Source organism: Hylobates moloch, unplaced genomic scaffold (assembly GCF_009828535.3).
Source record: "Hylobates moloch isolate HMO894 unplaced genomic scaffold, HMol_V3 SCAFFOLD_10, whole genome shotgun sequence".
NCBI lineage: Eukaryota > Metazoa > Chordata > Mammalia > Primates > Hylobatidae > Hylobates > Hylobates moloch.
The window spans coordinates 105,013,556-105,039,717 of NW_026652285.1; the positions used below are offsets into that span (position 1 = coordinate 105,013,556).

General features: G+C 45.9%; 1 protein-coding gene across 5 annotated transcripts in view; it reads right to left on the minus strand.

Annotated features, from left to right (window-relative positions):
* AK8 (adenylate kinase 8) overlaps nt 1-26,162 on the minus strand; it is a 153,590-nt gene that overhangs the window by 52,754 nt on the left and 74,674 nt on the right. For all 5 annotated transcript variants that reach the window (XR_009215320.1, XM_058445681.1, XM_032165492.2 and 2 more), the window contains one exon: nt 15,258-15,399. Coding sequence is in view for 4 of the 5 variants with exons in the window: in XM_058445681.1 (XP_058301664.1) it covers nt 15,258-15,399 (142 nt within the window). In the remaining variant the exon portion in view is untranslated. The remainder of the gene's footprint in view (nt 1-15,257; nt 15,400-26,162) is intronic.

Here is a 26,162-nt window from a genome sequence, read left to right on the forward strand (position 1 = left end):
GAGCAAGGAAGGAAACTTGGGGTGCAAGAGAGATGGCTGCCAAATGTTTAAAGAAAGAGAAGAGCCCAGAAGAGGCAAGGCTGTGGGTCCCACCCCCAACACACGCCCCACTTTCTTTTTCACCCTTGTCCACAGACACTGTGGAAACAATGGCCACTTCCACCAAAGCTGCCCAATTTGAGGCAAAAACCTCAATCCCCAAGTGGACCTCTGTCTCGAGGTGCGAAGGGGCATGGCAGGCCTTTGCTGCATCACTGCCCATGCGACAAAATCAGAATGTCGGGTCCTGTTGCAGTCAGCCGCATGGGGGCTTCCGTGAGGATGGGCCTTCTGTTAGGAGGAGGCTCGCAGCAAACCCGTCTTTAAGAAAGAGCTTTCTTCCGAAAAGAAAAGGCACCATGGTGCACACAGTCAATGATATGTATTCCAGCCCATGTCTGGTAAACTCTCGGATGATGGCAGCAAGGCAGGGTCACCCGGGTTCTATTAGCTCAATTAATGAGGAGTTAAGATAAGGCTAACACCCTGCTCGTCGGCGGCTCGGGCCCAGAGCTGCAGTAATGGAGTTATTAACCTTCGTCAGCCTCTGGATTTTGCTGCTGATTCCAACTCCATTTCCTAGTTCAGGCCTCCATTAATGGGCTGTTTATTATCCATAGTCCGCATAAGGATCAGCTGCAGAAATATGAGTACTTCCTGGAAGGACCCATGATAATGAAAGAGAGAGAGCAGGGCGGGCAAGAAACCCTCTCTACTTTGCATTTTAATTTTTCTTTGGTCCTACTGCTGTCCTCTTAAGAAATTATAGCATCCTTCTCACTTTGGACCATGTTAGAAATGACAAAGTCATTATCCAAGGGTTTCATTGTGTTGTCCCCCAAAAGAAATTGTCATACGGAAACAAATTACATCAAATTAGGGAGCTCTGGCCTATAAACTACATGCCAATCTGGTTTTTAATTTCATAATGTACCACCATATTCCATCGTTTAAAATTGGACATAATTGAAACAAAAAAATCAAAACTGCATTTAGCAGAATAATTTTATCAACATTGTTAAATGCCCTGATTAAAAACTTCCAGTTTGCTTCAGTTTGAATGAAAAAAAAAAAAATTCCAGTTTTCCTGGCTTGACAGGGTCCTGAACAAAAGGGCAATTTTGTCTTTGACTATTTTGGGGTCATTTGCCCCATGTGTTACCAGAAGCACAGGCTACCTTCCCCACTTCCAAGCCAATGAGAAGAACAGGCTACCTTCCCCACTTCCAAGCCAATGAGAAGAACAGGCTACCTTCCCCACTTCCAAGCCAATGAGTGTCTTTAAAATGTCTTCCATAGATAAGGAAAGCAAGCAGGTAGCCATTAGAGAAAAAATATTTTTAAAATTATTTGTACCAACCCATAGTGAGTAGATGCAGCAAATACTCTTTGAGGGTCATCCCTTCAATATTTGCCATCTTAGCCTCTTTGTATTGAGCAGGAATTCAGCATCACATGGGGAAGTGTCATAGTAAATGTATTTACACTTCTTAACATATAGACAAATCTGTAGCATCCTATTTGGGGGCCGTGTGTGCTTTATTTATTTATGTATTTATTTATTTTCGGAGAGACAAGGTTTCCTTCTGTCACCCAGGCTGGAGTGCAGGGGCACGATCATAGCTCACTGCAGCCTCTGATTCCTGGGCTCAAGCAATCCTCCTACCTCAGCCTCCCAAGTAGCTGGAACTACAGGTGTGCACCACCATGCGTGGCTTAGCGTGTAACTTGTTATGTGAGAACAGGCGAGAAGACAAACTCTCCCCTACACATTTGAATGAGAGTCGGCCCTGACAGGAGGTACTCTGGGCACTCACGTGCAGAGCAGGTCATAGCCATCCACCGTATCCGTACTGATATTCAAGCTATCAACCACATGCACACATCCTCCATCTACTCTCCAGAGCAGTAGTGCTGTGAGGTTAAAAGAGTAGAGATTATTGCCCCATTTAACAGATAAGGAAATTGAGGTTAAATGTGTCTTCTTCAAACCAGCTAGCCAACAGAGAGGGATAAATGCAATCCCATTGCATAAAGGATAGAATTTAACAGTTCAGAGCAAAGAGTTGGGTTCAGGGCTGGCCCCTTCCATGGATCTTACCTGGCTATGTGGCCTGGGGCAAGGACATGGCTTCTTTAACACTGGCTGCCTTTTACCTGAGCAAACCTCCTTTACTGGGCTGTTGAATGGATGGAATCACATAGGAAACAACTGCATAATCAGCACTCAGTAAAAACCAGATATCATCATTATTACTCTTGTGTCAAGATAATGCTGATTATGAAGGAGGAGGGGGCAGGAGAGAGAAGGAGGAGGGAAAGGGAAGAAGTGTCCTCAATGGACGTGATCTGGGAACAAAGTGGGAGGGGCTGCTTCACGGTAGTCAGAGAATAAAAGGAGAATGAACTGAAAGATGAAGAAGGAGAAAGAGAAAGGCAGAGAGGAAGTCGAGAAAGGCAGAGCAGAGATGCCCTGTGCAAAGCCATGGCAGTTTTGTCCTCGGAAATCGAAAAAGAAAGCTTCCAGACCCGAGGGGACAGGCTTGGCCCCGGCAGACTGCGCTGGGTGCGGAAGTGCCAGCCCCTTGTGCCTGGGGGTGGGTGTCTGCCAGCCTCCCTCCCCTCGGCAGCTCTGTTCTCTCCAGCTTTCTGGAGGAAATGTCTGTGTGTGGAAGGTCTGTTTAGCAAAAGCCAGCAATGACAACTACAAACCCAGCACCAACGGGGAGCCATATGCAATGAGAAGAGACCTGTCACTGCCTTTCCAGGGACAACTGAACCCCTCTGGGCTCCTCTGGATGTGGGACAAACATACCCATCTTATTTAAACAACAGTAATACATAAAAATTCAGAAACCACCACATCCTCAAAGGAACCTATATAGCAGTTTCCAGTTTGCACAAAATGACCTGGCACCCAAATGAGTTAATCAGAAATCTCATTCTTGGGTGGTTTCCTGAGAGTCCTAAAATGTAGTCCAATGAAGAGGGAAAAAGATACTCCAGAAAACAACACCAAGATTAAAACTCCCTGCTACCATTTTGCTGAATTTCATTGTCACTGACTCACCTAGGACCTTCCTTTTACACCCTTTTCCGGGGATTTCTGAGATAGCATGACCAAGACCTTGTTGGGGAGGGTTAAGGTCACAGCTTGCCCTGCCCCCTCCCTCCTTGCAGCACGGAGGGAAAGGAGGATGCAAAAAAACAGTGGGTCTCATACACGGCAAACTTCCCAACATCAGTCAGAATCCTATACTCTTTCTCTGTAGTACGCATTAATTTTAAAAGAAAATACTGTGCTACAAACTTGCAGCATGAAATGAATTATTTTACAGCCAGGCAGAGGGCAGGTTTCTGGATGCAGCCGTGAACATAGTTCTTTCTTTGTTTCTTTCTTCCTTCTTTCTTTTTTTTTTTTTACTATTATTATTACGTTTTAACAAACTTTATAGCCCATTTTATTTGTTCTCAAATAACTTTTTCTCCTTCTTTTCGACAGATCAATTACTTGGTTTGTTTCCCTTACTGTCTGATGTTGGAATCAAGAGATTGATACTGCTCAGTGGAATATAATTTACTATTATGTGCCACGGGTTTATGAGGTAGGAGTCAGACAAAACATTGCATTTGAACACTATCAATTTATCAGCTCTAAGAAGAGATTTATATTTGACAAGGAGACAATAACTTTGTTTTCTGATAAGGCAAAGAGGTCTATTTTTGTGTCCAATACATGGAGTAGCTTACCCATCCCCGATAACTCTATTTACTAGTGTGAATATATTTTAATAATAAAATTGATATATATGTAAATTTATTTTAACCTAATTTCATTGAACATTCCTTAAAAAAAGAGCCTTCGTAGATTGTTTTCACATCTGAATTATAGATTTCTGTGTCGTATTCCCAGATTGATTTCTAGGCTATAATTCTGTCAAGATTTCCTCCTGGTGTCAAAAGCAGCAACACCACAGCTAGAGTGTTTTATAATTGGCATCACAACCGAACCAGAATTACAGTCCTGATAGTCATCCCGGTGCTAGGTGGATTCATTTTAGAATATTTCTCTCTTTCTTGGCCTGTATCTGAACTTGAAGGTTTATGGCTAAGATTGCTTTCTGAGTTAATCATAAAAATGTTTAATTGAAAGCTAAGGTGCTGGAGATGGAAGAGACAGAGATGAGAAAGGAGGAAGGAAAATATACCTTCAGTGACTACAAAAGGATGATTAACAGCAGCATATGATTAAATCTACACTGTAAATAAAGATTTTTTGTTCCTGCCTGTCCTTTGCCCTAGGGTCAAATAAGTCTTTAGAACGTGATTTTCACTCCGTGGTGAACGGAGGGGTGTTTCCTTGCAACTCTGCCCTAAATCAAATCAGTTCTTGAATATTCCTCCCTGTGTGCTTTTCCTCCCTGTGTTGGTCCTGCAGTACTGGTGCTTGGGCTTGGTAAGTAAAACAGTCATTTTTCCCCTCAGGCTTCAGAAAACCAGCACAAGATTCTCTCCCCTGACCTGTTAATGACACCCTGCCCCTGCCTTCTTTAAAGTGATTGTTCTGCATTTTCCCCAGTGCCTTTCATCTTCACGTAGCTGATGAGCTCACAAGGAAGCTATGCAGGCTGGGAGCAGTGGCTCATGCCTGTAATCCCAACACTTTGGGAGCCCAGGGTGGGTGGATCACTTGAGGTCAGGAGTTCGACACCAGCCTGACCAACATGGTGAAACCCTGTCTCTACTAAAAATACAAAATTAGCTGGGCGTGGTGGCACGTGCCTGTAATCCCAGCTACTTGGGAGGCTGAGGCAGGAGAATCACTTGAATTCGGAAGGCGGAGGTTGTAGTGAGCCAAGATCGTGCCATTGCACTCCAGCCTGGGCAACGAGAGCGAAATTCCGTCTCAAAAAAAAAAAAAAAACAGAAGCTACGCAGCTGATGCTGTGACATTAACCATGTCTGTGGCATTAACTATGTTAGGAAGAACAGAGGGTGGACACTTAGCCTTCGGGTACTTTGGTCCCTGGAATTTCACAGGAATAACGGTAGTAAAACAGGATGCTCAGGTTAAGACTGTCAGATCCCTACTGCCACGGGCCTAAACAGAGGTTTCAGTCTTCCAATGGGAAGCTCTGTAGCCCAAACTCAAGGGATATAATTGAGAGTTGAGGAGATTCCAACTGTGGGAAAGGCAGAATAATGCCTGCCCCCAACTCCAAGATGTTCACCTCCTAATTCCCAGATTCTGTGAACAGGTTATCTTACCAGGAACAAGGAACTTTGCAGATTGGATTAAGTTAAGGACTGTGTTGATATGGTAAGATTATCTCAGGTTATCTGGGTAGGCCCAATCTAATCACATAGCTCCTTAAAATCTGAGACCCTTTCCCGGCTCTGGTCTCAGGGAGACATGAGTACAGAGAAGGGTCGGAGTTGCACTACAGCCTCTGAAGATGGTGGGAGGGGCCGTGAGCCAAGAAATGCGGGCGGCCTCTAGAAGGTGGAAGAGGCAAGGAAACAGACTCTGTCCTAGAGCCTCCAGGAAGGAATGCAGCCCTGGCAGTGCTGTGATTTTTAGCACTATAGAATTTGAAGACAATAAATTTGTGTTGTTTTAAGCCACCAAGTCAGTGGTAATTTATTATGGCAATATAGGTAACTAATATGCCAACTCACACTATTCTTAGATAAACAACTGGCCTATTCAAAGGTAAAGGATTTACAAAATATATCCATCTTGGGACCCAGTTATAGGTGCTACCAAACAATGGAAGGAAAAGGGCATAAAAGTTAAAAAAAAAAAAAAAAAGAGAGAGAGACAATGAATACCCATTAGAAAATGAATTACTCCAGGAAACATAAGAACATTTTAGATAAAAGGTTACCAGAATGTTCTAAATAATTTAAAGAGAATGGGCTCCATGATATAGGAAATGAAAGAAAAGATGATGAGATTTTTTAAAAGGAGATGCAAAGAAAGCTGACAATATGAAGGGAAAATACCTAAGGGAAAAGTAAAAGCATTAGGGAAACAAAAAAACAAATGAAAAGCAGCAAGAAATAAACACAGCGGAAAACAGTCAGTTACCATGAAGGTCAGAGTTGAGAAAATAATACCAAAAAGAGTAAGATAAAAGCCACCAGCAGAAAATCTGAATTATGAAAAGCTGATGACAAATATCTAACGCACACATAATTGGTCTTACTGAAGAAGAAAACCAAGCAGATGAACCAGAAAAATATTAATATATCTACTGGAAGAAAATTATCCTGAAATACTGTAAGTGAAAGGGTTCCTAATGTTCAGAGAAAAGTAATAAGGAGAACCAAGACTGAGCTATGGCCTGGTGATTGTGAATGAACTTAAAGAGAAAGAGAAGGGGGTAGGGGACACAGACAGAGGCAGAGAGAGACAGAGAGATCTCATGAACACCCAGGCAAAAGAAACACATCTATAGGCCGGGCACGGTGGCTCATGCCTGTAATCCCGGCACTTTGGGAGGTCGAGGCGGGTGGATCACCTGAGGTCAGGAGCTCAAGACCAGCCTGGCCAACATGGTGAAACCCTGTCTCTACTAAAAATACAAAAATTAGCTGTGCATGGTGGCACACATCTGTAATCCCAGCTACTCAGGAGGCTGAGGCAGGAGAATCGCTTGAAGCCAGGAGAGGAAGGTTGCAGGGAGCTGAGATTGCGCCATTCCAGCCTGGGTGACAGAGTGAGACTCCATCAAAAAAAGAAAGAAAGAAAAGAAAGGAAGAAAGGAAGGAAGGAAGAAGAAAGAAAGAAAGAAAGAAAGAAAGAAAGAAAGAAAGAAAGAAAGAAGAAAGAAAGAAAGAAAGAAAGAAAGAAAGAAAGAAAGAAAGAAAGAAAGAAAGGGAAAGAAGGAAAGAAAAACACATCTGGCAAGATGTCAGAGGCTGTGCAGAAGGGATTTGGAACACTGAGGGCGGAGGAGGAGGTCGGGGGGAGAAAGAAAGAAACATGATCAAAGAATTCTTTGCCAGATGTTGTTTACAAGTAAAAATAACAGAGAGACATTCTCAAGTATGCAAGAATTCAGGAAGTTTAGTTTTTATGTACCCTAGCTGAAAATGACTCAAAGACATAATCCATTCAAATGAAAGATAAAATCAAAATTAATAAGTGAAGAGGTTGAAATATATAAACAACTGGTGTTGAAATCTTAATCCAGTTTTAAAGAGAATAAAAACTTTGTAAGTATAGTAATTATAGTTAAAAACAGAATATAATTGTTATATTTCTAGAAAGAAAAGCTTAATCAATACTGATTAAAAACAATAATCTGTGTATAATAGACTGACACAGAAAAATTTCAGGATATGTCTGTCCCTGGCTCCCCCAAAATGGAGAATGGCTGGAGAAGGGGGATGAGGAGGCAGTACATGTGGGATCCCCCCTTTTTTTTTTTTAGATGGAGTCTTACTTTGTCGCCCAGGCTGGAGTGCAGTGGCGTGATCTCGGCTCACTGCAACCTCCGCCTCCCGGGTTCAAGCAGTTCCCTGCCTCAGACTCCCGAGAAGCTGGGACTACAGGTGCCCGCCACCATGCCCGGCTAATTTTTGTATTTTTAGTAGAGACAGGGTTTCACCATATCGTCCAGGCAGGTCTTGAACTCTGGACCTCGTGATCCACCCGCCTCGGCCTCCCAAAGTGCTGGGATTATAGGCGTGAGCCACCGCACCCGGCTCACGCCTGGGTGAAGGGGTCAGGATATTCTGCTGCATTTCAAAATCAACAAACTGAGAAATAAGGTTTAATCAAGTCATGTTGAAGAGACAATTAGAACTACAAACAGATTATCTTCTAAATTAATGGAAGTGAGGCAGGTAAGAAGCTAACAATAACAAGAACAAAACTCAAAACACATCCCATAAAGAAAAGATGGAAAACAAAGGAAACCATAATGAAGCACAAAATAAAGTAAGAAAAGCAAAAATAAGTGGGATAGACTCAACTATTCAAGGAAAAAGACATTCAGATTGAAGAAAAAATATCAAACCCAATTTCATTCTGTCCACAGTGAAGACAACATCTACGGGCTCCACCCATGCATCCAGAGCTTCCATACTGCTTTTTAGTTGTGTCATCAACAAAAAATAAGAGAAGCAAAATAGTTGAAAGTAAAACTTAGGAACATGCAAATGTAACAAAGAAATCAGAGTTTGAATTCCAGATAAAAATGGCTTCTTGAAACCTGCACCAGATTTTGTTTCTTCCCCAAATCCCACAGAAAAATGACAGGAAAGGCACTTTGAAAACCTAACCTACAAGGACAGAAAGAACAGGGAAGAGGAAGGCAATCAGACAAAGGTTTTGATGCTGGAAAGTAGACTTGGACCAGAGGCAACGAGCTGAGGCGGCCTCAGAAAGCCAAATCCTAGCCGGGCGCGGTGGCTCATGCTTGTAATCCCAGCACTTTGGGAGGCCGAGGCGGGCGGATCACGCCTGGTCTCAGGAGATCGAGACCACGGTGAAACCCCGTCTCTACTAAAAATTCAAAAAATTAGCCGGGCGTGGTGGCGGGCGCCTGTAGTCCCAGCTACTCGGAGAGGCTGAGGCAGGAGAATGGCGTGAACCCAGGAGGCGGCGTTTGCAGTGAGCCAAGATTGCGCCACTGCACTCCAGCCTGGGTGACGGAGCGAGACTCTGTCTCAAAAAAAAAAAGAAGAAAGAAAGCCAAATCCTAAATCAGCAGTAGGAAAGCTGAGAATCAACCTCATCTTCCCCAGAAAATCCTCAAAAGGCTCAGGCACAGGCACCACCTGGGAACTGGTGGCTAAAATAAGGGGGCTTGGTTGAAATTTGAGAACAGAGTGAGTCCTAGATCCCTTCCTCACTCCACCCAGCTGAGTGAATGTCTCTCCTCCACTCAGGAAGAAATTAAACATTTATTCTCTAGAGAGGATAAAATACAGGCTCTTTGGGCTGAAGAATGCCAAGCACAGTTGAGAGCCTGAGTCTATGGCAAACACAGGGGAATTAGGTAAATGTATGCAAACTGCATGCAGTATGTGAGACCCCTCCCCTGCCCTTCCCAGTGTCCTGCTTCTCCCCTGGACCCCCAGAGAGGGGGTCCTGGCAGCAAGGCCTTTACCCTCCAGCAGGAGACTGCATGAGTCCCCTCTGGTGAATCTGAGCAACCCAGAGGAAAAGATCTAAAGATGTTGACACTTGGTGGGAGGGTTCTGCACAAATGGCCCCATTTTATCACCCCAATGATACCACCCTACAGTGAAGATTAAGCCTGTGGGCTCTTTCCATGCACTCAGAGCTTCCAAATCGCTTTTTAGTCTCCCATTCTTAGACATGAGCAAACAACAAAGGGTAATTCAACATCTAAAGGTAAAAAAAGACTCTGCTGAGAAAGAATAAGACCAAGACAAATAAAAATTCAATAGAAACTGGTTATGCAGAAAGGAAAAGGAAAAAAGCCTATCTCTCCATCCTCCTAACAAAATCAAATATGTCATTAACATTTTCAAGAGATAAAAAAATCCATGAAATAAGATCAAGAAACTACAAAAGGAATATTCAGAAAACAAAAAGCTCTTGAATATTACAGAAATAAACAAACCCAAGAGCAGACATTCGAATTCAATAAAAATGTTGGAAGAGAAAATTGAGGAAATCTCCCAGAAAATAGAGCCAAACAAAACAAAAAGCAGTAACTGACCACACACACACATACACACAAAATACAAGGGAAAAAAAGATATTTTTACAATATTTAGAATCCCAGTCCTGAAGATCCAACACCCAAATAACAGGAGTTACAGAGAGAATAGAAAAAAGGGGAAAAAAATCATTAACAAAATAATTCAAGAAAATGTCCCAGGGCTGAAGGACACAGGTTTCAAGATTAATTTCTGGTACAGTGAAGTAAATCTGACCTATACCAAGGATACAGTGAAATTTCACTGTGAAATTTCAGAACTCTGGAGACAAAGGGAAGAGCCTACAAACTTCCACAGAAAGAAAAAAGTCACATATGAAGGATCAGGATCAGACTGGCATTGGGCTTCTTAGCAACACTGGAGATTCAAAATTCTAAAGGAAAATCATTTCCAGCCTATAGTTTCTCACCCAGCCAATCTATCCAACAAGTATGAAGATAGAATAGACACTTTCAGATAGAATAGTAGAGCCCCCAAAATTTACCTCCCATACACCGTTTCTCAGGAAGTTACTGATAGATGTGTTCAACCAAAACAAGGTAGTAAACCAAGAAAAAGGAAACCATGTGATATAGAAATAAAATATCTAATATGGGAGAGGGGTAAAGAGAATCATCAGTGTAGTAGTGAGTGGCAATCCCAAAATGATTGTTGTGTACAGGCATGAAGGGTGACTTCTTCAATTTAGAACACATGTGTTTCCGGTGTAACAGCCTACTGCTTTTAAATCATCTTTTTAACTTGGGAAGCAACTAGAGGTTATGCTTTGTCAAATCAAGGGGGTATATAAAAGGAATATGTGTGACTCAGGAAGCAGAGACTCCAACTCAAAAGAAAGCCAAGGGGAATTCCTCTGATTATAGTAAAGAAAAGCCCTTGATGATCAACTATGCAGTAAGCCTAGAAAAAAAACAGTCCAAACAGGAGAGGAATGGGAGTGACCAAGAAAAAAAAAACAACAACCTGAAACTGATAGATTACACAACATGATGGACTTTGTGGGAAATTGTTCTGAAAGGCTGTTATGAGATGTGGAAATAATTAACTAATAGGTACAAAGAAAACTAGACAAGTGAAAAAGCAAGATGATTATTAACTTCAGGAAAATCAAAAAGAAAGGCAAAATTTAAAAAAGCTAACACCTTCCAGCTGAGTTAGATTCCTTAAAGCAGGCTTCCTGGAAAAACCACACAACTGTATGCTTATATCTCATTAGCTAGAACTTAGTGTTGTGGCTCCATATAGCTGTAAAGAAGACTGGAAAATGGGATCTTTTATTTTCAGACACCAATGTACTCCTCTGAAAATTGATCTTTTGTTATTGAGGAGGAAAGTTAGAATAAATGTTGGGGTAGATAATTAGCTGTCTGTCACTGATGGTCACTTTCATCAAGAATACATTTCACAATGAACACATAGCTGACAGAAACCTTTATGCACTAAATAACATAGCACCAAAACACATAAAGCCAAAACTGTAGGAAACACAATAAAAATTAATGGCACAAGATATTCAAATTATGTTAATATATTTAAAGACAAGGGAAAGGGATGATTTTCTAGGAAGAGACCAATTGCACAAGAAAAGAGAGAAATTTGAATTGACCAAACACCATGAACAAAATAAATCAAATTGTTAACAAGCTACCTCTGCCCCAATGTGCCAGATCCAAAAAATAGTTACTGCTGGAGTTTTAAAAACTCTCTCAGATATGGAGAAAGAAAGAAAATCTATGAAATTTTCACATTACTGATACTAAAGCCTAACAAAGCACAAGAATGTGGAAAAATTCTAATCCATATTATACATGCATATTAATGCAAAAAAATTAAAATGTAGCCAATACAATCCAACAGCATGTTAATTTCCTTGTGCTGCCATTATCATATTATGACAAACTTAGCTGCTTAAAGATACTCAAATTTGGACTGGGTGTAGTGGCTCACGCCTGTAATCCCAGCACTTTGGGAGGCCGAGGCGGGTGGATCACAAGGTCAGGAGATCAAGACCATCCTGGCTAACACGGTGAAACCCCATCTCTACTAAAAATACAAAAAATTAGCCAGGCATGGTGGCGGGCACCTGTAGTCCCAGCTACTTGGGAGGCTGAGGCAGGAGAATGGCGTGAACCCGGGAGGTGGAGCTTGCAGTGAGCCAAGATCACGCCACTGCACTCCAGCCTGGGAGACAGAGCGAGACTCTGTCTCAATAAAAAAGATACTCAAATTTGGCTAGGTGCAGTGGCTCACACCTGTAATCCCAGCACTTTGGGAGGCCGAAGAGGGTGGATCACCTGAGGTTAGGAGTTCAAGACCAGCCTGGCCAACATGGTGAAACCTGTCTCTAATAAAAATACAAAAATTAGCCATACATGGTGGCACGCACCTGTAATCCCAGCTACTCAGGAGGAGGAGGCAGGAGAATCACTTGAACCTGGGAGGCAGAGGTTGCAGTGAACAGAGATCATGCCACTGCACTCCAGCCTGGGCGACAGAGTGATACTCATCTCAAAAAAAAAAAAAAAAAAGAAAGAAAGAAAAGAAAAAAAGATACTCGAATTTATTATCTCATAGTTTCTGTAGGTCAGAAATCTGGTATGAGTCTAACTGGGCTTAGGTCAAGGTATCAGCCAGAGCTGTAGTTCTCACCTGGGGCTCACTATTGGTTGAATTCATTTCTTCCCACATTTTCCATGGCCCCCATCTTTGAGCCACCAATGCTGTGTCATGCTTAGAAATCTCTCTGACTTCTTCTTCTGCCCTCAGTCAGGAGGGAACTCTGCTTTTAAGGGTTTGTGTGATTATTCTGGGCCCACCCAGAGAGTCCAGGATGACCTTTCTATTTTAAGGTGAACTGGTTAGTAATCTTAAGTATATTTGCAAAGTCCCTTTTGTCATGTAATGTAATATTCAGAGGCATGACAGCAGAGGGGCAAAAGTCATAAGGGTCAAAATTCTATCTGCCACAAGCAGTAGAATAATATACCATGAAGGAACAATATGCCATGACCAAACTAGTTATTATAGGAACAAAAGACTGGCTTACTATTATTAACATGATTTATAATATCAATATGTCAAAAAGAGAAAAAACAATTTTAAAGGATGCTGAAAAGCTCCTGATAAACATTAACAAGAGATTTTAAATCATGGAGCTATACTTCTTTTTTTTTTTTTTTTCTGTGACAGAGTCTCGCTCTGTCGCCCAGGCTGGAGCGCAGTGGCACGATCTCGGCTCACTGCAAACTCTGCCTCCCGGGTTCACGCCATTCTCCTGCCTCAGCCTCCCAAGTAGCTGGGACTACAGGCAGCTGCCACCACGTCCAGCTAATTTTTTGTATTTTTTAGTAGAGATGGGTTTCACCGTGTTAGCCAGGATGGTCTCGATCTCCTGACCTCATGATCCGCCTGCCTCGGCCTCCCAAAGTGCTGGGATTACAGGCATGAGCCACCACGCCCGGCCAACTTCTTTAACTTCATACAAATTGTACGCACTTCAAACCAAAAGCCAGTAGCACCTTAATGTCACTAAAAACCACAGTGTCGATCATGACACCCTGTTCTGAAAGTACCGCCCAACAAGAGTAAAATGAAAAGTATAAATATTGAAAAGGAAGAGGCAAAAGGATGAGTATTTGTAGATGACATAGTCATCTACCTGAAAAACCCAAGAAACTCAACTGAAAAACTATCCAAAACAGTAAGAGGGTTTGAGAAGGTGGCTGGAGTATAAAATAAGTAAGCCAAAATCAATGTCTTTTCTATACTCTTGAAAAACCCCCTTAGAAAATACGGAATGAAAATATCTTATTATAATATCAGTAAGAAGAACAAGAGATAATATACCTAGAAATAAAATAAAAAATGCGAGACCCAAGGAAGTGTTGATATTTTCACTAGAAGCAAAGACAGAATATAGCCTTGTCAAACTGTAACGGATTGTATTAGTCCGTTTCACACTGCTGTAAAGAACTACTTGAGACTAGGTAATTTATAAAGGAAAGAGGTTTCGTTGATTCACAGTTCCACATGGCTGGGGAGGCCTCAGGAAAAAGGTAAGTCATGGCAAAAGGTAAAGGGGAAGCAAGGCACATCTTACATGGCAGCAAGAGAGAGACAGAGAGAGAGCAAAGGGGGAGGTGCCACACTTTAAAACCATCAGATCTCGTGAGAACTCATTCACTATTATGAGAACAGCATGGGGGAACCGCCCCCATGATCCAGTCACCTCCCACCAGGTCCCTCCCTAATATGTGGGGATTATAGTTCAAGATGAGATTTGGGTGGGAACACAGAGCCAAACCATATCACAGATCAATTTGAAAATCTAAGGCAATTCCAGCTAAAATTTCAATGGCAGTTTCTTTTTGTATGTGATAAAATCATTATAGTGCTCGTTTGGAATAATAAATATATAAAACAGACAATAAAGAAGATTAATGAGAGGGTCTTGTCCTGCATTGACTATTGAAATACAGATATGACAAAAGTAAAGTAGTTAAACAGAGAGGTACTACTGCAGAAATAGACACTCAGAAAAGAGAAAGTTCAGAAACAGGCCCAGTATATTGAGAGACTAAACATACAGTGTGATGATGGTCAGACCATATATAAAAACAGAACTGGAGCCCACAACCTGCAGCAACCTGCCCACGGAGTCAGACCACAATCTCTGCAGCAATCAGCCCCAAAGGGCCAGGACTTGATCAGGAATTGACAGCTTCCCTCATTTTTGCCACCATTTGCAAGGTAGGACCAACCAGAGAAACCCAAATATGTTCCCTTAACCAGTCACATAGGAGGCCCCGCCTCTAGTTAGCCCACCCAGCTTCCCCAAGCCAACAGCCTCCAACTAGGGCACGGTAGAACCGAAGCCTTTCCCACCTTCCACTAGAATGCTGTCACCTCCTCTGCCTGCCTGTGAGCCTCTGCCAAAACACCAAGCAATGGTGGCTGACCCCTTGCTATTGCAAGGTCATACTAAATAGCCTTTGCTTGCTTTCACTTGGGTGGGCTTCATTGCTCTCCACAATATATACAGTTGTGATGAGCTCTCAAGTTCAAACTAGTAGAGGGAAGACAGAACATCCAGTGATATTCAACACTCCAAACAAACGGTTAACCATTTGGGGAAAAAATAAAAGGGGGACTCATACTGCCTACTCACATCAAAATAAATATCGGCTGCATCAAAGATTTAAATATAAAAATGAAACTGTAAAAATAGTAGAAGAAAACATCCGTTGATTTGTGTAACAATTCCCCAAGGCAAGACTGGTATTTATTACTGTTCTACAGATGAGGGTCCAGCAAGGAGAGTGAAAGCCAGCATCTGAACCCAAGCCTGACTCCTAGTCTACCGGGCAGATGGGATGGGTGGGAATGGGGGTGACCAGGAGACATTCCACTCCAGGAACACGTGAAGGCTTGTGTAACCCGGACCCCTTCAGCTGAGCCCTGGAGAGGGGGTGCCCAAGGGCTTGGCCAGGGCTGCGGGCTTGGCTGGGGCAGCTCACCTGTTGGGATTGTAGCCCAGGCTGTTCAGCAGGTGTGCCTGGTCCAGGTCCCGCGGGACGCCGTGCAGCACCCAGCCTTTCTGGATGCAGTCCTGCTGGTCCAGGCGCTGGCTCAGCACCTTCATGAGGAGGCTGTCAGGAACTGTAGACAAGGGGGACAAGTGAGCACCCTGCTGGCCTGTAGCCCATGGGTCCTGGGCTTCCTAACCTTACTTGACCATAGATTGAGCTGCTGAAGAAGTGGGTCTAGGTGGAGCCACTTGGAACCACTTGGACAAGGCTGTCAGTGCCTATTTCCCAGGTCCCTCCTCGGTCCCAGCAACAGGGCTGCGTGAGATGGGAAATGCACTGGCTGACCTTGACCTCAGTCTTTCCCTTTCCTGGACAAGACACCATCCCCACCTGCAACCCAGTGAGATGTGAGCAGTTGTCCCCGTCTTAGTCCGTTTGGGCTGCTATAGCAAAATCCCGTAAACTGGCTTCCTGGGGAGTCTAAGATCAAGTCAGATTCAGTGCCTGGGAAGGGCCTATTTTCTGGTTCACAGATGGTGCCTTCTTGCTTCATCCTCACCTGGTGGAAGGGGTGAAGAGTCTCTCTGGGGTCTCCCTTATACGGACACTAATCCCATCCACAAGGGCCCCCACCTTGTGACCTCATCACCTCCCAAAGGTCCCACCTAATACCATTGTCTTGGGGATTAGATTTTAACATACGAATTTTGGAAGGACACATTCAGACCATAGCACCCACGATGGGCCCAGTTTTTGCAGCAAACGCTTTTCCTGGACGTGCACCAGCCCCAGCTGTAGTTTCAGTTTTCCTCAAGTGGGACTGTGCCAGTGCCCCCAAAGCTCTCTGCCAGTCTGTGATTTGCTAGCAACCCCCACTCCCCTCTTTCCCAAAATTCTCCAATTCTCCCCTCCTTGATGCTTAGAACAAAGTCTCTCCCAAGAATCACAGAACTAGTTATAACCAAAGACTGAAATAAAGTCCTAAGGAGAATGAGATATTGAGAAGCCTCTTGTTTACATTGCGGCAATTGACATTTTCCTGAAATTCATACGTCTCTTCCCAGACTCATTAAATGTCCTATGTTGCTAATGTACTGCGTTCTAGCAATTTGCACTGCGTTTCCTGCACTTTGCACTCATTTTTCCAGAAATACTTGGTAAATATTACCATTGTTTGCTATGACTGTGGCCCCGGTTGGAACTGGTTCCTAGGGGTGTGGTGGCAGTGAGTTTGGCAGTTTCTCTGGAAGCTGCCTGGTTACCCTCCTACTGACTGCCCAGGGGTCTGGCAAGCGGGCCTGAAGCACACATTTGAAACCTTCCACGGGGCCCCCCAGGCTGACAGCCAGGCGAATGTGGAAGCAAGAGATGCAGAAATATCACTGCCAGCCGTTTTCCCCTGTGGCCGTGACTTGCTGGGTTACTGCCCTTGTCACCAAAAAACCATGAACCTAATTCTAAGCAATCTGCATTTCCCTGAATGTGTTCTCTCTCACGTCCTTCAACCTTTCTTCCCCAGTCCCTTGGAAAGAGCAGAAAAGGGTTTTTGCTTTAACGAGAACATCTGGCTATCTAGCATGAATGAGAAGTCACTTCAGCGAATCCCATCCCTTCCCCTGCTTCAAACCTGCAGTGGCTCCCCAGTGCTCCGAGGATAAAGAGCGGTCTCCTTTCCAGGACAAGGTCTGTGCCCTGCCTTCCTCCCAGGTGAATCTTCCCAGCTTGCACTTCCCTTCACATATGCCACCTCCTCCATCCAGAACACCCTTCTCCCACATCTTGCCTGGGCCAGCCTTCAAACTCAGCCTCAGGGCCACGGTGGGATGTTCCCTCCCCAGGGAAGTCTCTGAGGACAGCCCCCAGCCTGCACTTCTCATCCTCCCTCACTTGCCACCCTTGTTGTCACAAGGATACTTCTCTCTGGGGGATTCTTTCTTTAATGTCTGTGTCTCTCTCATGGGTGGGTCCCATAAGAACAAAGGACCATGTCTCTCCCATTTTTCCCTGCCTAGAACGATGTCTGGCACATAGTAGGTGTTGAATAAATAGAAGGCTTCTCTTTTTCAAATGCTTCAGAAGTAATCAACTCTGTTAAACCCAACTTGACCAGACTTTGGGGAAGCCAGGTTGTAGAGAGAACAGGGGCTTGGGGCATTCACAAATCCAGGTCTCATCTCAGCTCTTCCCTTCCTTGCTGCCTCATTTCCAGGCAGTCTCTCACTTTCTGAGCATCAGCTTCCAATCTGCTGACAGGATAACAGGACCCGTGGTGACCGGCTCACACCGCATTTACAATTCTGGCACACAGCCCACACTCAAAGGTGGTACTATTACTTTTCAATTCAGGAGATGTGTGTGGGGAAGTGATGCTTCATGAATATTTTCATGGTGGCCTGTGGTCAGGGCGTGTCAGCAAAGACTGTTGGCACCTGGGATAAAGGATGACAGATTAAGAACAGCCTTGGAAGTTAAAGACAGAGACCTCCAGAGAGACTTAGGGACCTCTGCCTCCAGACATTTGTTTACATTCAAAGGGCTGTAAACCTAGTGACCTCCTTCTCCTCTCCCCAGAAGGAGTCAGGGTCGGTTCCTTCCAGAGTAAAGCTCGGGAGGGAGCTGGCATATTGTCCTGCATAAGCTCCGAGAGTCACAATGTTGGGACTCCCCTCCTGCTATAGACCCCCTGCACACTCGGGGTGCGCTTGGCTCTTTCCACACTGCCTGTGAGGAACTGGGGCATGGGGAGCCAGCTCTGAGATTACTGTGTGAATGAATCTGGTCTGTCCTCTGATCCAGAGACCTTGTGTTTTCTTGCCAGGATGAATAAATACTGATGTAAAATGATGTGGGGTAAGAATCTGCCATAGAGCCTTCCAGTCCAGGTCTACCCTAAATATTTACAGATATTTTCACGGAAAGAAGAAGCCAATACAAAAATAATCCTCTCCCCACGATTCACCCAGTGGGTAGTCGCTGACCATCTGGGCTGTGCCAGGCACTGTGCTGGACATGGGATATGGGCGACACAGCAACCCTGACTGCCAAGGCCCCCGGGCTCCTGAAGTTCACGCTGTCTCAGGGAGACAAACATTACCCAGGTAACAAATAACCATTTCTGAGAGTCATGGGTACTGTGAAGAAAATCAACCAAATGGTGGGAGGCTGGTGGTTTGCTTGGGCCTAGGACGGCTTCTAAGGAGGCCGCATTTGGCTGAGATCAGAATGGTGGATCCCGCTAATAATCCAAGCCCACTAAGGCCTCCGTTGTTTAGGGGTGAGAATTATTTGGACCAAATATTTTCAGAGTGTCATCTCCAATAATCAGGTATGGCTTGGAAACCCAGCTGCACTGCAGGTGGTCTGCCCTTTGGAGCCACAGCTTTCTGACGGCCTGGAAGGTCATCCCATTGACCTCTTGTTTGAAAGTTAGGAAACTGAGGCCCAAAGAGGCTGTGGTTTATGTGACACGCCCAAAGTCATCTAGCCAGCTGGTGATCAGGCTGGGATAGGATCCTGATCCCCGGCCCATAACACCCCCAACTGTCCTGCTGCCTCATTACCCAGTGGCCTGGAGCCCCTGAGTCCCTCACATTGGCCACTTACAGACCAATATGGGCAAAGTTTCTCAACTGAAGAGAAGTCTGACTCGAGGGAAAAATGGAAGGCCAGATAGAAATACAATGAGGTTTTTGTTTTTGTTTTTGCTTTTTCTGTTAGTTGACAAAGATTTCTAGAGAGAATTTCCCAACTTGCATCAAAATTCAAAATGTACATGTCTTTTGACCCAGCAATCCTATTTCTAAGAACTTGAACCTAAGAGATAATAGCACAGAGGGGAAAAAGATGTGTATACAAAGATGTCCATTTCAGTGTTGTTTACAATAGTGACAATTGGAAATGATCTAGAATGTCCATCAATAGAGGACAGATTAAATCAAAGAAGGTACATCTCTGCAATAGAATATTAGACAACCTTTTAAAAACAATCTCTATATTAACTTGCAAAGAGATCTATGACAGGTTGAGGCAGAAGTCTATGACAGAATAAGAAAAAAGCAGGTAAATAAACGGCTTGTATACATGGTCTAACTTAAACATATATTCATATGTGACTATATTAATATATATATACATACATACATGCTACATACACACACACACACACAGAGAGAGAGAGAGAGAGAGAGAGAGGGAGAAGGGTGGCTGCCACTTCATGCTCCATGAATCGGACCCAATCCCTCACTCACGGAGCCCAGGGTGGTGGAGGTGAGAGGGGACCCGGATGTAATGCAACACAAACCTGGCAGGAAAGCAGAGGTCACAGAAGTAGGAAGTGCTGGGGACGTCATAGGCAGGGAGGGCCAAATTTCCAAAAGATTGAGGAAGAAAGGGAATGCTCACGCTGGTTCCCGCTTTGAGCCAAAACCCAAACAAACCCCTCTCTGCAGGAATCAGGAAACACAGGCTCTGCAGTCAGCACTTCCTGGAAGGCCTCATCACAAGCGCACATCAGTAACAACTGATGTAGTATCCACTTAATATCTGCATTCCCACCCCAACCCCCACCCCATGAAAGCAGGGATCCCCCCAGTAGGGCCAGGCTCATTGTTATACCCCAGCACCTGGCACAGTACTGGGCCCATGGAAAGCACCTAATAAACACGAAGGAAGGAAGGAAGGGAGGGAGGAAGGAAGGAAGGAGGGAGGGGGGGGGGGGAGGGAGGGAGGGAGGGAGGGAGGGAGGGAGGGAAAAAAGGGAACCATTTCCAAAAACCAGGAAGTTCTTTAGTTCCTCAAGTGTTCATGGGCCAGAGAACTTAAGGACTTTTCTCACCAAGCACTGAATCAGGTCCTGCGGCAACAGAAAATAACCAAGGGAGACCCTTCCTCTCAGTATTTCCATTCATCTCTCTGTGATCACCCACTCATGAATTAAATATGCAGCCAAAAGAAGGAGCACTAGCACCTGGGGTTTGTTGAGAGGGGTCTCTGGGGTAGGAGAGGGTGGTTCTAGATGCAGCAAGGGTGGCCACAAGCATGTGAGGTTCCTTATACTAGCGATGGGTCCCAGAGGTTCATTATTCCATTCTCTCTGCTTTTTAGATGTGTTTAAAGTTTTCCACTAAAAATGTGATGTGTTTTTTTAGAGGAAACCATTTAATGCTTACAACAGATTGCAATGGCCCCTGTGAGAGACCGTTCCTAAAGTGACAAAGGACACCATCTCCCCCGAAGGCCATGGGCAGCTCTCCCTTTTGGAGGACCTGCAGTGTGGGTGGCCTCCGGCCGTCCCGGAACTCCACCAGTTCCGGAAACTCTGCCCAGAAGCCTGGCATCACGGGCACTTGCCCACATCTGCCTGTATTAGTAGTCCTGCGAAAGCTGCTCGTTCGAGTCCTTTAACCTCTTATATGGAACAGCAACACATTTTGGCTCACAGTTCCTCAATGGGGCTGCGTGGCTAAGCAGCTGCACTGGTCCTCTCCCAGCGCACAGGGATCCTGGATCCTGGTAGGGCTCTCCCATCTGGGTCAAGACAAGCAACAGACCCCACTGGGTGCTGCTCTGAGGCTACCGACCTTTCCCAGTCAGCATCTCTCCTCAGCGGCAGCACGCAGGGTTGAGGGGTGAGGGGCGAACCCTGAAGACCCCGCCTTTAGTGTAATTTCCCCAAACCCACCCATGTCTCCTGTCCCAGCCTCTCTGAGGCTCGGTGTCTGTTTCGCTGCGGCTTGTTTGGTTTTTCCTGCCAGCTACGGACTCACGTTTCCAGCCCCACATGGTCTGACCGGCCAGCTCAGCACAAAGCTGAGAACAGGCTGCTCCTTGGTTCACTGTGCTCTGCCAGAAGTTTCGAGTCCCCTTGATAATGCTGTCCATTTACCCTTTCTCCTCCTCTCAGACAGAGATTTTTCAGTGCGGTCTAAAGTCTTTCACCATTAAGCCAGATGCCTCAGGCTTGATTTCTGGGCTTGACAGTTAACATCTCACCCTTCATACAAAGCTACCGCCAAGGGTTACCTCTCTGGAGTGTTCTGTCAGCCCTAAATTTAGCCAAGTGTAAGATACGAGTATCCCATTATTTCACAAGGCCACACCACATGGTTTCGTGTTTTTTTTTTTTTTTTCCTCAAGATCTTCCCTAAAAGATGGCAGTCCTCGAGTTGACCTCCAGGTTATTAAAATCTCAATCCATTTATTCCCCGCGGGGCTGGGTGTGCTTGGCGCTTGGCATGGGGGTAGATGGGGATCCATGGTGGCAAGTGGGATGCTCCCAGGCCTCCACCCGCCACCGCGGGCCCGTGTCCCACCCTCCTGTCTCGAAGAGGAAGGAGTCTTGTCTAAAGACCCAGGATCCCATCAGGCTCCCTCCTGCACAGCAGTTCCATGGCTCCGGACAGGAGTCCCAACACCCATGAGATGGAACTGGGCGGCACTGACTCCTCCCGGGCTGCAGGTCTGGCTTCGGTCACCCTCGGTCACATCCAGCTCCAGAGCTGATGGGTGTGAGTAGGAAAGGGCTTGGAGAGAGCACCCAGGCCAGCTTGCAGTTTTCCAGCAGGCACCGGAGGCCCCTCCTGCTGCGCCACGCCGCCGCCTGCTGTCCGCACCGCAGAGCCAGCCCTGCAGGGACCTTGGCTTTCTGCCCATCAGTTATTGTTTAGGGAGAAGATATGAGGGACACTAAGGTTGCTGGGGGTGGCATATAAAGATAGGACAAAAAGTGGAGAGAAGGAAATAACTCCTTCAGCCAGTGGCTTAAAGGTAAAAAACATGCCAAGGTTGATGGCTAGACCCACAATAAGCCGTGTGACCCTCCTTGGCACCCTAGGGCAAATAGGAAAGAGCTGAGTACCTCCCCACACACCCTTGCACATGCCCCGCACACATCACCCCTCCATGCACACTCATAAACTCCCCCACACACTACATACATGTCTACACACACGACACCTGACACACTACAACACACACAGGCACGCACACACACACATGTGCTCATGCACTCAGCTACAAACACACACACACATTACACACCCCCACACCCCTACACCCCCCCACATGCACAACACATACTGTATACCCACCTACCCACACACAGTACACGAAGCACACACCCTCATTACACAAACACATCTAGCAAACACACCTACATACCTACACCGCACCCACACTCCCTCTCCTCATCCCTCACATTCGCTTCAAACTGCCCTGTGTAACTTCTTTCCTTCTTCAAGCCCTCCTTGAAATTGACGTCAAGATAAGCATCAGTGTTCATGGGGGAGCCCGGCATCTGCTCTTTCTCCTATGGTCCCTGGGTCCCTCGGTCCCACCCCTCCTGAAGGATCCCAATAGGATCCAGGAGGTCCAGGGAATCTTACAAAAGGAACAGGACTGTGGAGGAGGAAAAGGGGTTGCTTTTGGTTTTGTTTTTTAATTTCCATTTCACACAACCTGGTGCCTGAAAGAAGCGGGGCTCGCATCCCACCAGGGGCTCTACTCTAGGCTGCTGGGAGGTTTGCCCAGGCCCTGACTTAATTCAAGGAAAGCCGAACGCCTCCCATCTCTGGAGGCCATCACTCTCGGGATGGCACTGATTCCTGGCAGCTGGGCCTGCAAGCCCATCTTGCTGCTGTCACCAGAAATCCTGCGTGCCCTGAAGGCCCCGCAGCACCCCAGTGCCAGGACCTCCGGTGCCAGGTGTTTCCGTTGGTGATGCCGTTTGTTTGTTATTTACTACCACCTGCTGGTGAAACATGGGTTCTGCACCCACCCCCACTAAGTGAACGCTGCCAGCAACGCACAGAACATTTCCAAACCCTGGAGAAGAGGAGAAACCGGGATTGTTCCATTGGCCGCACCCTGCAATTCCTAACGGAGGGTAAGGCCACTGGATCTAGCTTGCTCTTTGGTAAACTCAAGTCAACTGCCCCAGACAAACCCCCATCTGGCCAGGCCTTGGTTCCCCAAGTAGGAGATGAAACAGATGCCTTCCATGGTTTCCTTAGACGCCAGCGTTTCTACTCTAATATCTCTACTGCTTAAAAACATTTAAAATTGCCTGGCAGACAATGGCGCCAGGAAATAACAATGTTTTAATATTGGATTTTCTTTCAAGTCCAGAGAAGTAAGTACATCAGCCCTGGGTGCCCTGCAGACTAGGAGGCCATGTTGTGCCCCTCCTCCCTCGGAGAGGGCCACCCACTTTCTGTCACTCCCTTCTTTACCATGTCTACTCTGGCAAAAGGCAAAGACAAGACTGAGGTGCCCACACGGCACTGACACATCTACCTGAGGGGCAGAGATGCCCAACAGTGAACATTTCAGTTTGTCCCTTTTTTTTTTTTGAGATGGAGTAGTCTCGCTCTGTCGCCCAGGCTGGAGTGCAGTGGCGCAATTTCGGATCAATACAACCTCTACCTCCTGGGTTCAAGAGATTCTCCTGCCTCAGCCTCATGAGTGACTGGGATTACAGAAGTGTGCCACCAGGCCCGGCTAATTTTTAAAATATTTTTAGTAGAAATGGGGTTTCACCACGTTGGCCAGGCTGGTCTTGAGTTCCTGACTTCAGGTGATCTGTCTGCCTTGGCTTCCCAAAGTACTGGGATTATAGGCGTGAGCCACCACACCTGGCCAGTTTGTCCCTTTCAAGTGAAGTTTTAGGTGACAAAAGAGACCATTCAAAAATAGACATTCTTCTATAAACAACTGGTACATCACTTAGCAAATTAGTAAAACTTCTTTATTGGAAATGCTCAGCTAGCCACACTGTGCAGAATGATTTGACAATTCTTATTTTAAAGTACATTTTTACACCTTTCAATGGAAAATGAAAGTATCTGGGAAAATGAGCAGAGGTCAGCCAGTCTGCATGTGAACTGGATTGTTTTAAAGAGTGATGTATTCACTAAGTGTACACTGCAGATCAAAGCGTTTAAGGAACATGATTTTCCTTCCCTTTTAATGAATTCAGGGCTTAGAACCAGTTTTTTCTCCCACATCTCAAGGGCAGCAAGGATGCCATAGCCCACGCAATCTGTGAGAAGAAAGTCAGCAGCAAACAGAACCATGAGCCCAGTTTTCTGGGAGGGAAAACATATGATAGTATATTGACTCACCAAGCATGTATGCTACAGTGCATATGATGAGCCTGGCCCTGTTCTAAGCATGTTCTAATACAAATATTAATTCATGTAGTTTTCTCCCTATGAAAGAAGTAGTCACAGTATCCCATTTTACAGATTAGAAAACTAAGGCACAGGAAGAGGAAGTGACTTGCCCACGACCATACAGCTCACAGGTAGTGGAGCTTGGATTTGCATCCAGCCAATCCAGCTCTGGGGCTGCTTGCTGCCACCTGACTTTCAGGAGGAGGAGCACTGTGATGATGAGGACTAGAGGCCCAAACTCTGCCCTGCGCTCTGCATTCCACTTGCAGCCTGCCTTTGAGCGACTCATTTTACATCCTAGCCAAGGCTTCCTCCTCTTCATGAGGACAGCATTGGACTCCAAAGCCACGGAGGTATTGGTAGGCCCCTGTGTGGCGCCCGATTTCGCCTGGGGATCCAGCTCCTGAGGGCTGCTTAGGCTGTGGCTGCCTCCCAGATACGTGGTGCAGCCCATCCTGAACAAAACTGAAATGATCACATCAAGCCTTCCCCGGTGTGGGAGATTAAAGATGGCCATGCCTTCTTTGCTACTCTTCCCAGGGCAGGGGGCGGGAGGGGGGCGGTGTCTCAATCCCCTCCCTGGAACCTGGGCTGGCCCCAGTGACAAGCTTTGTGAATAGAATCAGACAGAAGTGTATGCTGGGGTGTCTGTGGTGAGGTCATGGGATGCCTGGCCGCTGGCCCCACCTTCCACCCCAACCACTGCCGCCCTTGAACTCCCTGGAGTGCTTGTGCCAGGAGCAGCCAGTCACCACGTAAGAAGGCAGGTGAAGCCAGCCCCACGGAGAGGCTGTGAGGAGGGAAGATGCCTGGCCAGCCCCAGCCATTCCAAGCGTGCCCTCCCAGGCACCAGGCATGGCGATGAGGAATCCGTCTTGGACACACTATCCCTGCAGATGCAACGTGGAGAAAAACCAAGGAACCAAGCTGATGCCAGAACTGAAATCCAGATGTAAATACCAGGGTGAGCCAGCCCAGCTCTCTTAGGCAGTTCAAGGCATCCCACCTAAGCCCAAGTCAGTATAGAGCAGAGTCGAGGCCTCCTTGCCATGTCCTGCCCCAAACCCTGACCCACTAAATCAGGGGCATAATAAACATAGCATCATTTTATGCCATTAAATTGGGGGGTAGCTTGTTAGGCTACAAGAGATAATTGGGGGACATACCCAAGACTGGGTAATTTATAAAGGAAAGAGGTTTAATGGACTCACAGTTCTGCAAGGCTGGGGAGGCCTTGGGAAACTTACAAACATGGCAGAAGGGGAAGCAAACACGTCCTTCTTCACGTAGTGGCAGCCAGGAGAAGTGCAGAGCGAACGGGCAGAGCAGGTGAAAGCCCTTTATAAAACCATCAGATCGGCCGGGCGCGGTGGCTCACGCCTGTAATCCCAGCACTTTGGGAGGCCGAGGCAGGCGGATCACAAGGTCAGGAGATCGAGACCATCCTGGCTAACACGGTGAAACCCCGTCTCTACTAAAAAATACAAAAAAATTAGCCGGGCGAGGTGGCGGGTGCCTGTAGTCCCAGCTACATGGGAGGCCGAGGCAGGAGAATGGCGTGAACCCCGGGGGATGGAGCCTGCAGTGAGCCGAGATCGCGCCACTGCACTCCGGCCTGGCTGAAAGAGCGAGACTCCTTCTCAAAAAAAACAAAAAACAAAAACAAAAACAAGGCCGGGCGCGGTGGCTCACGCTTGTAATCCCAGCACTTTGGGAGGCCGAG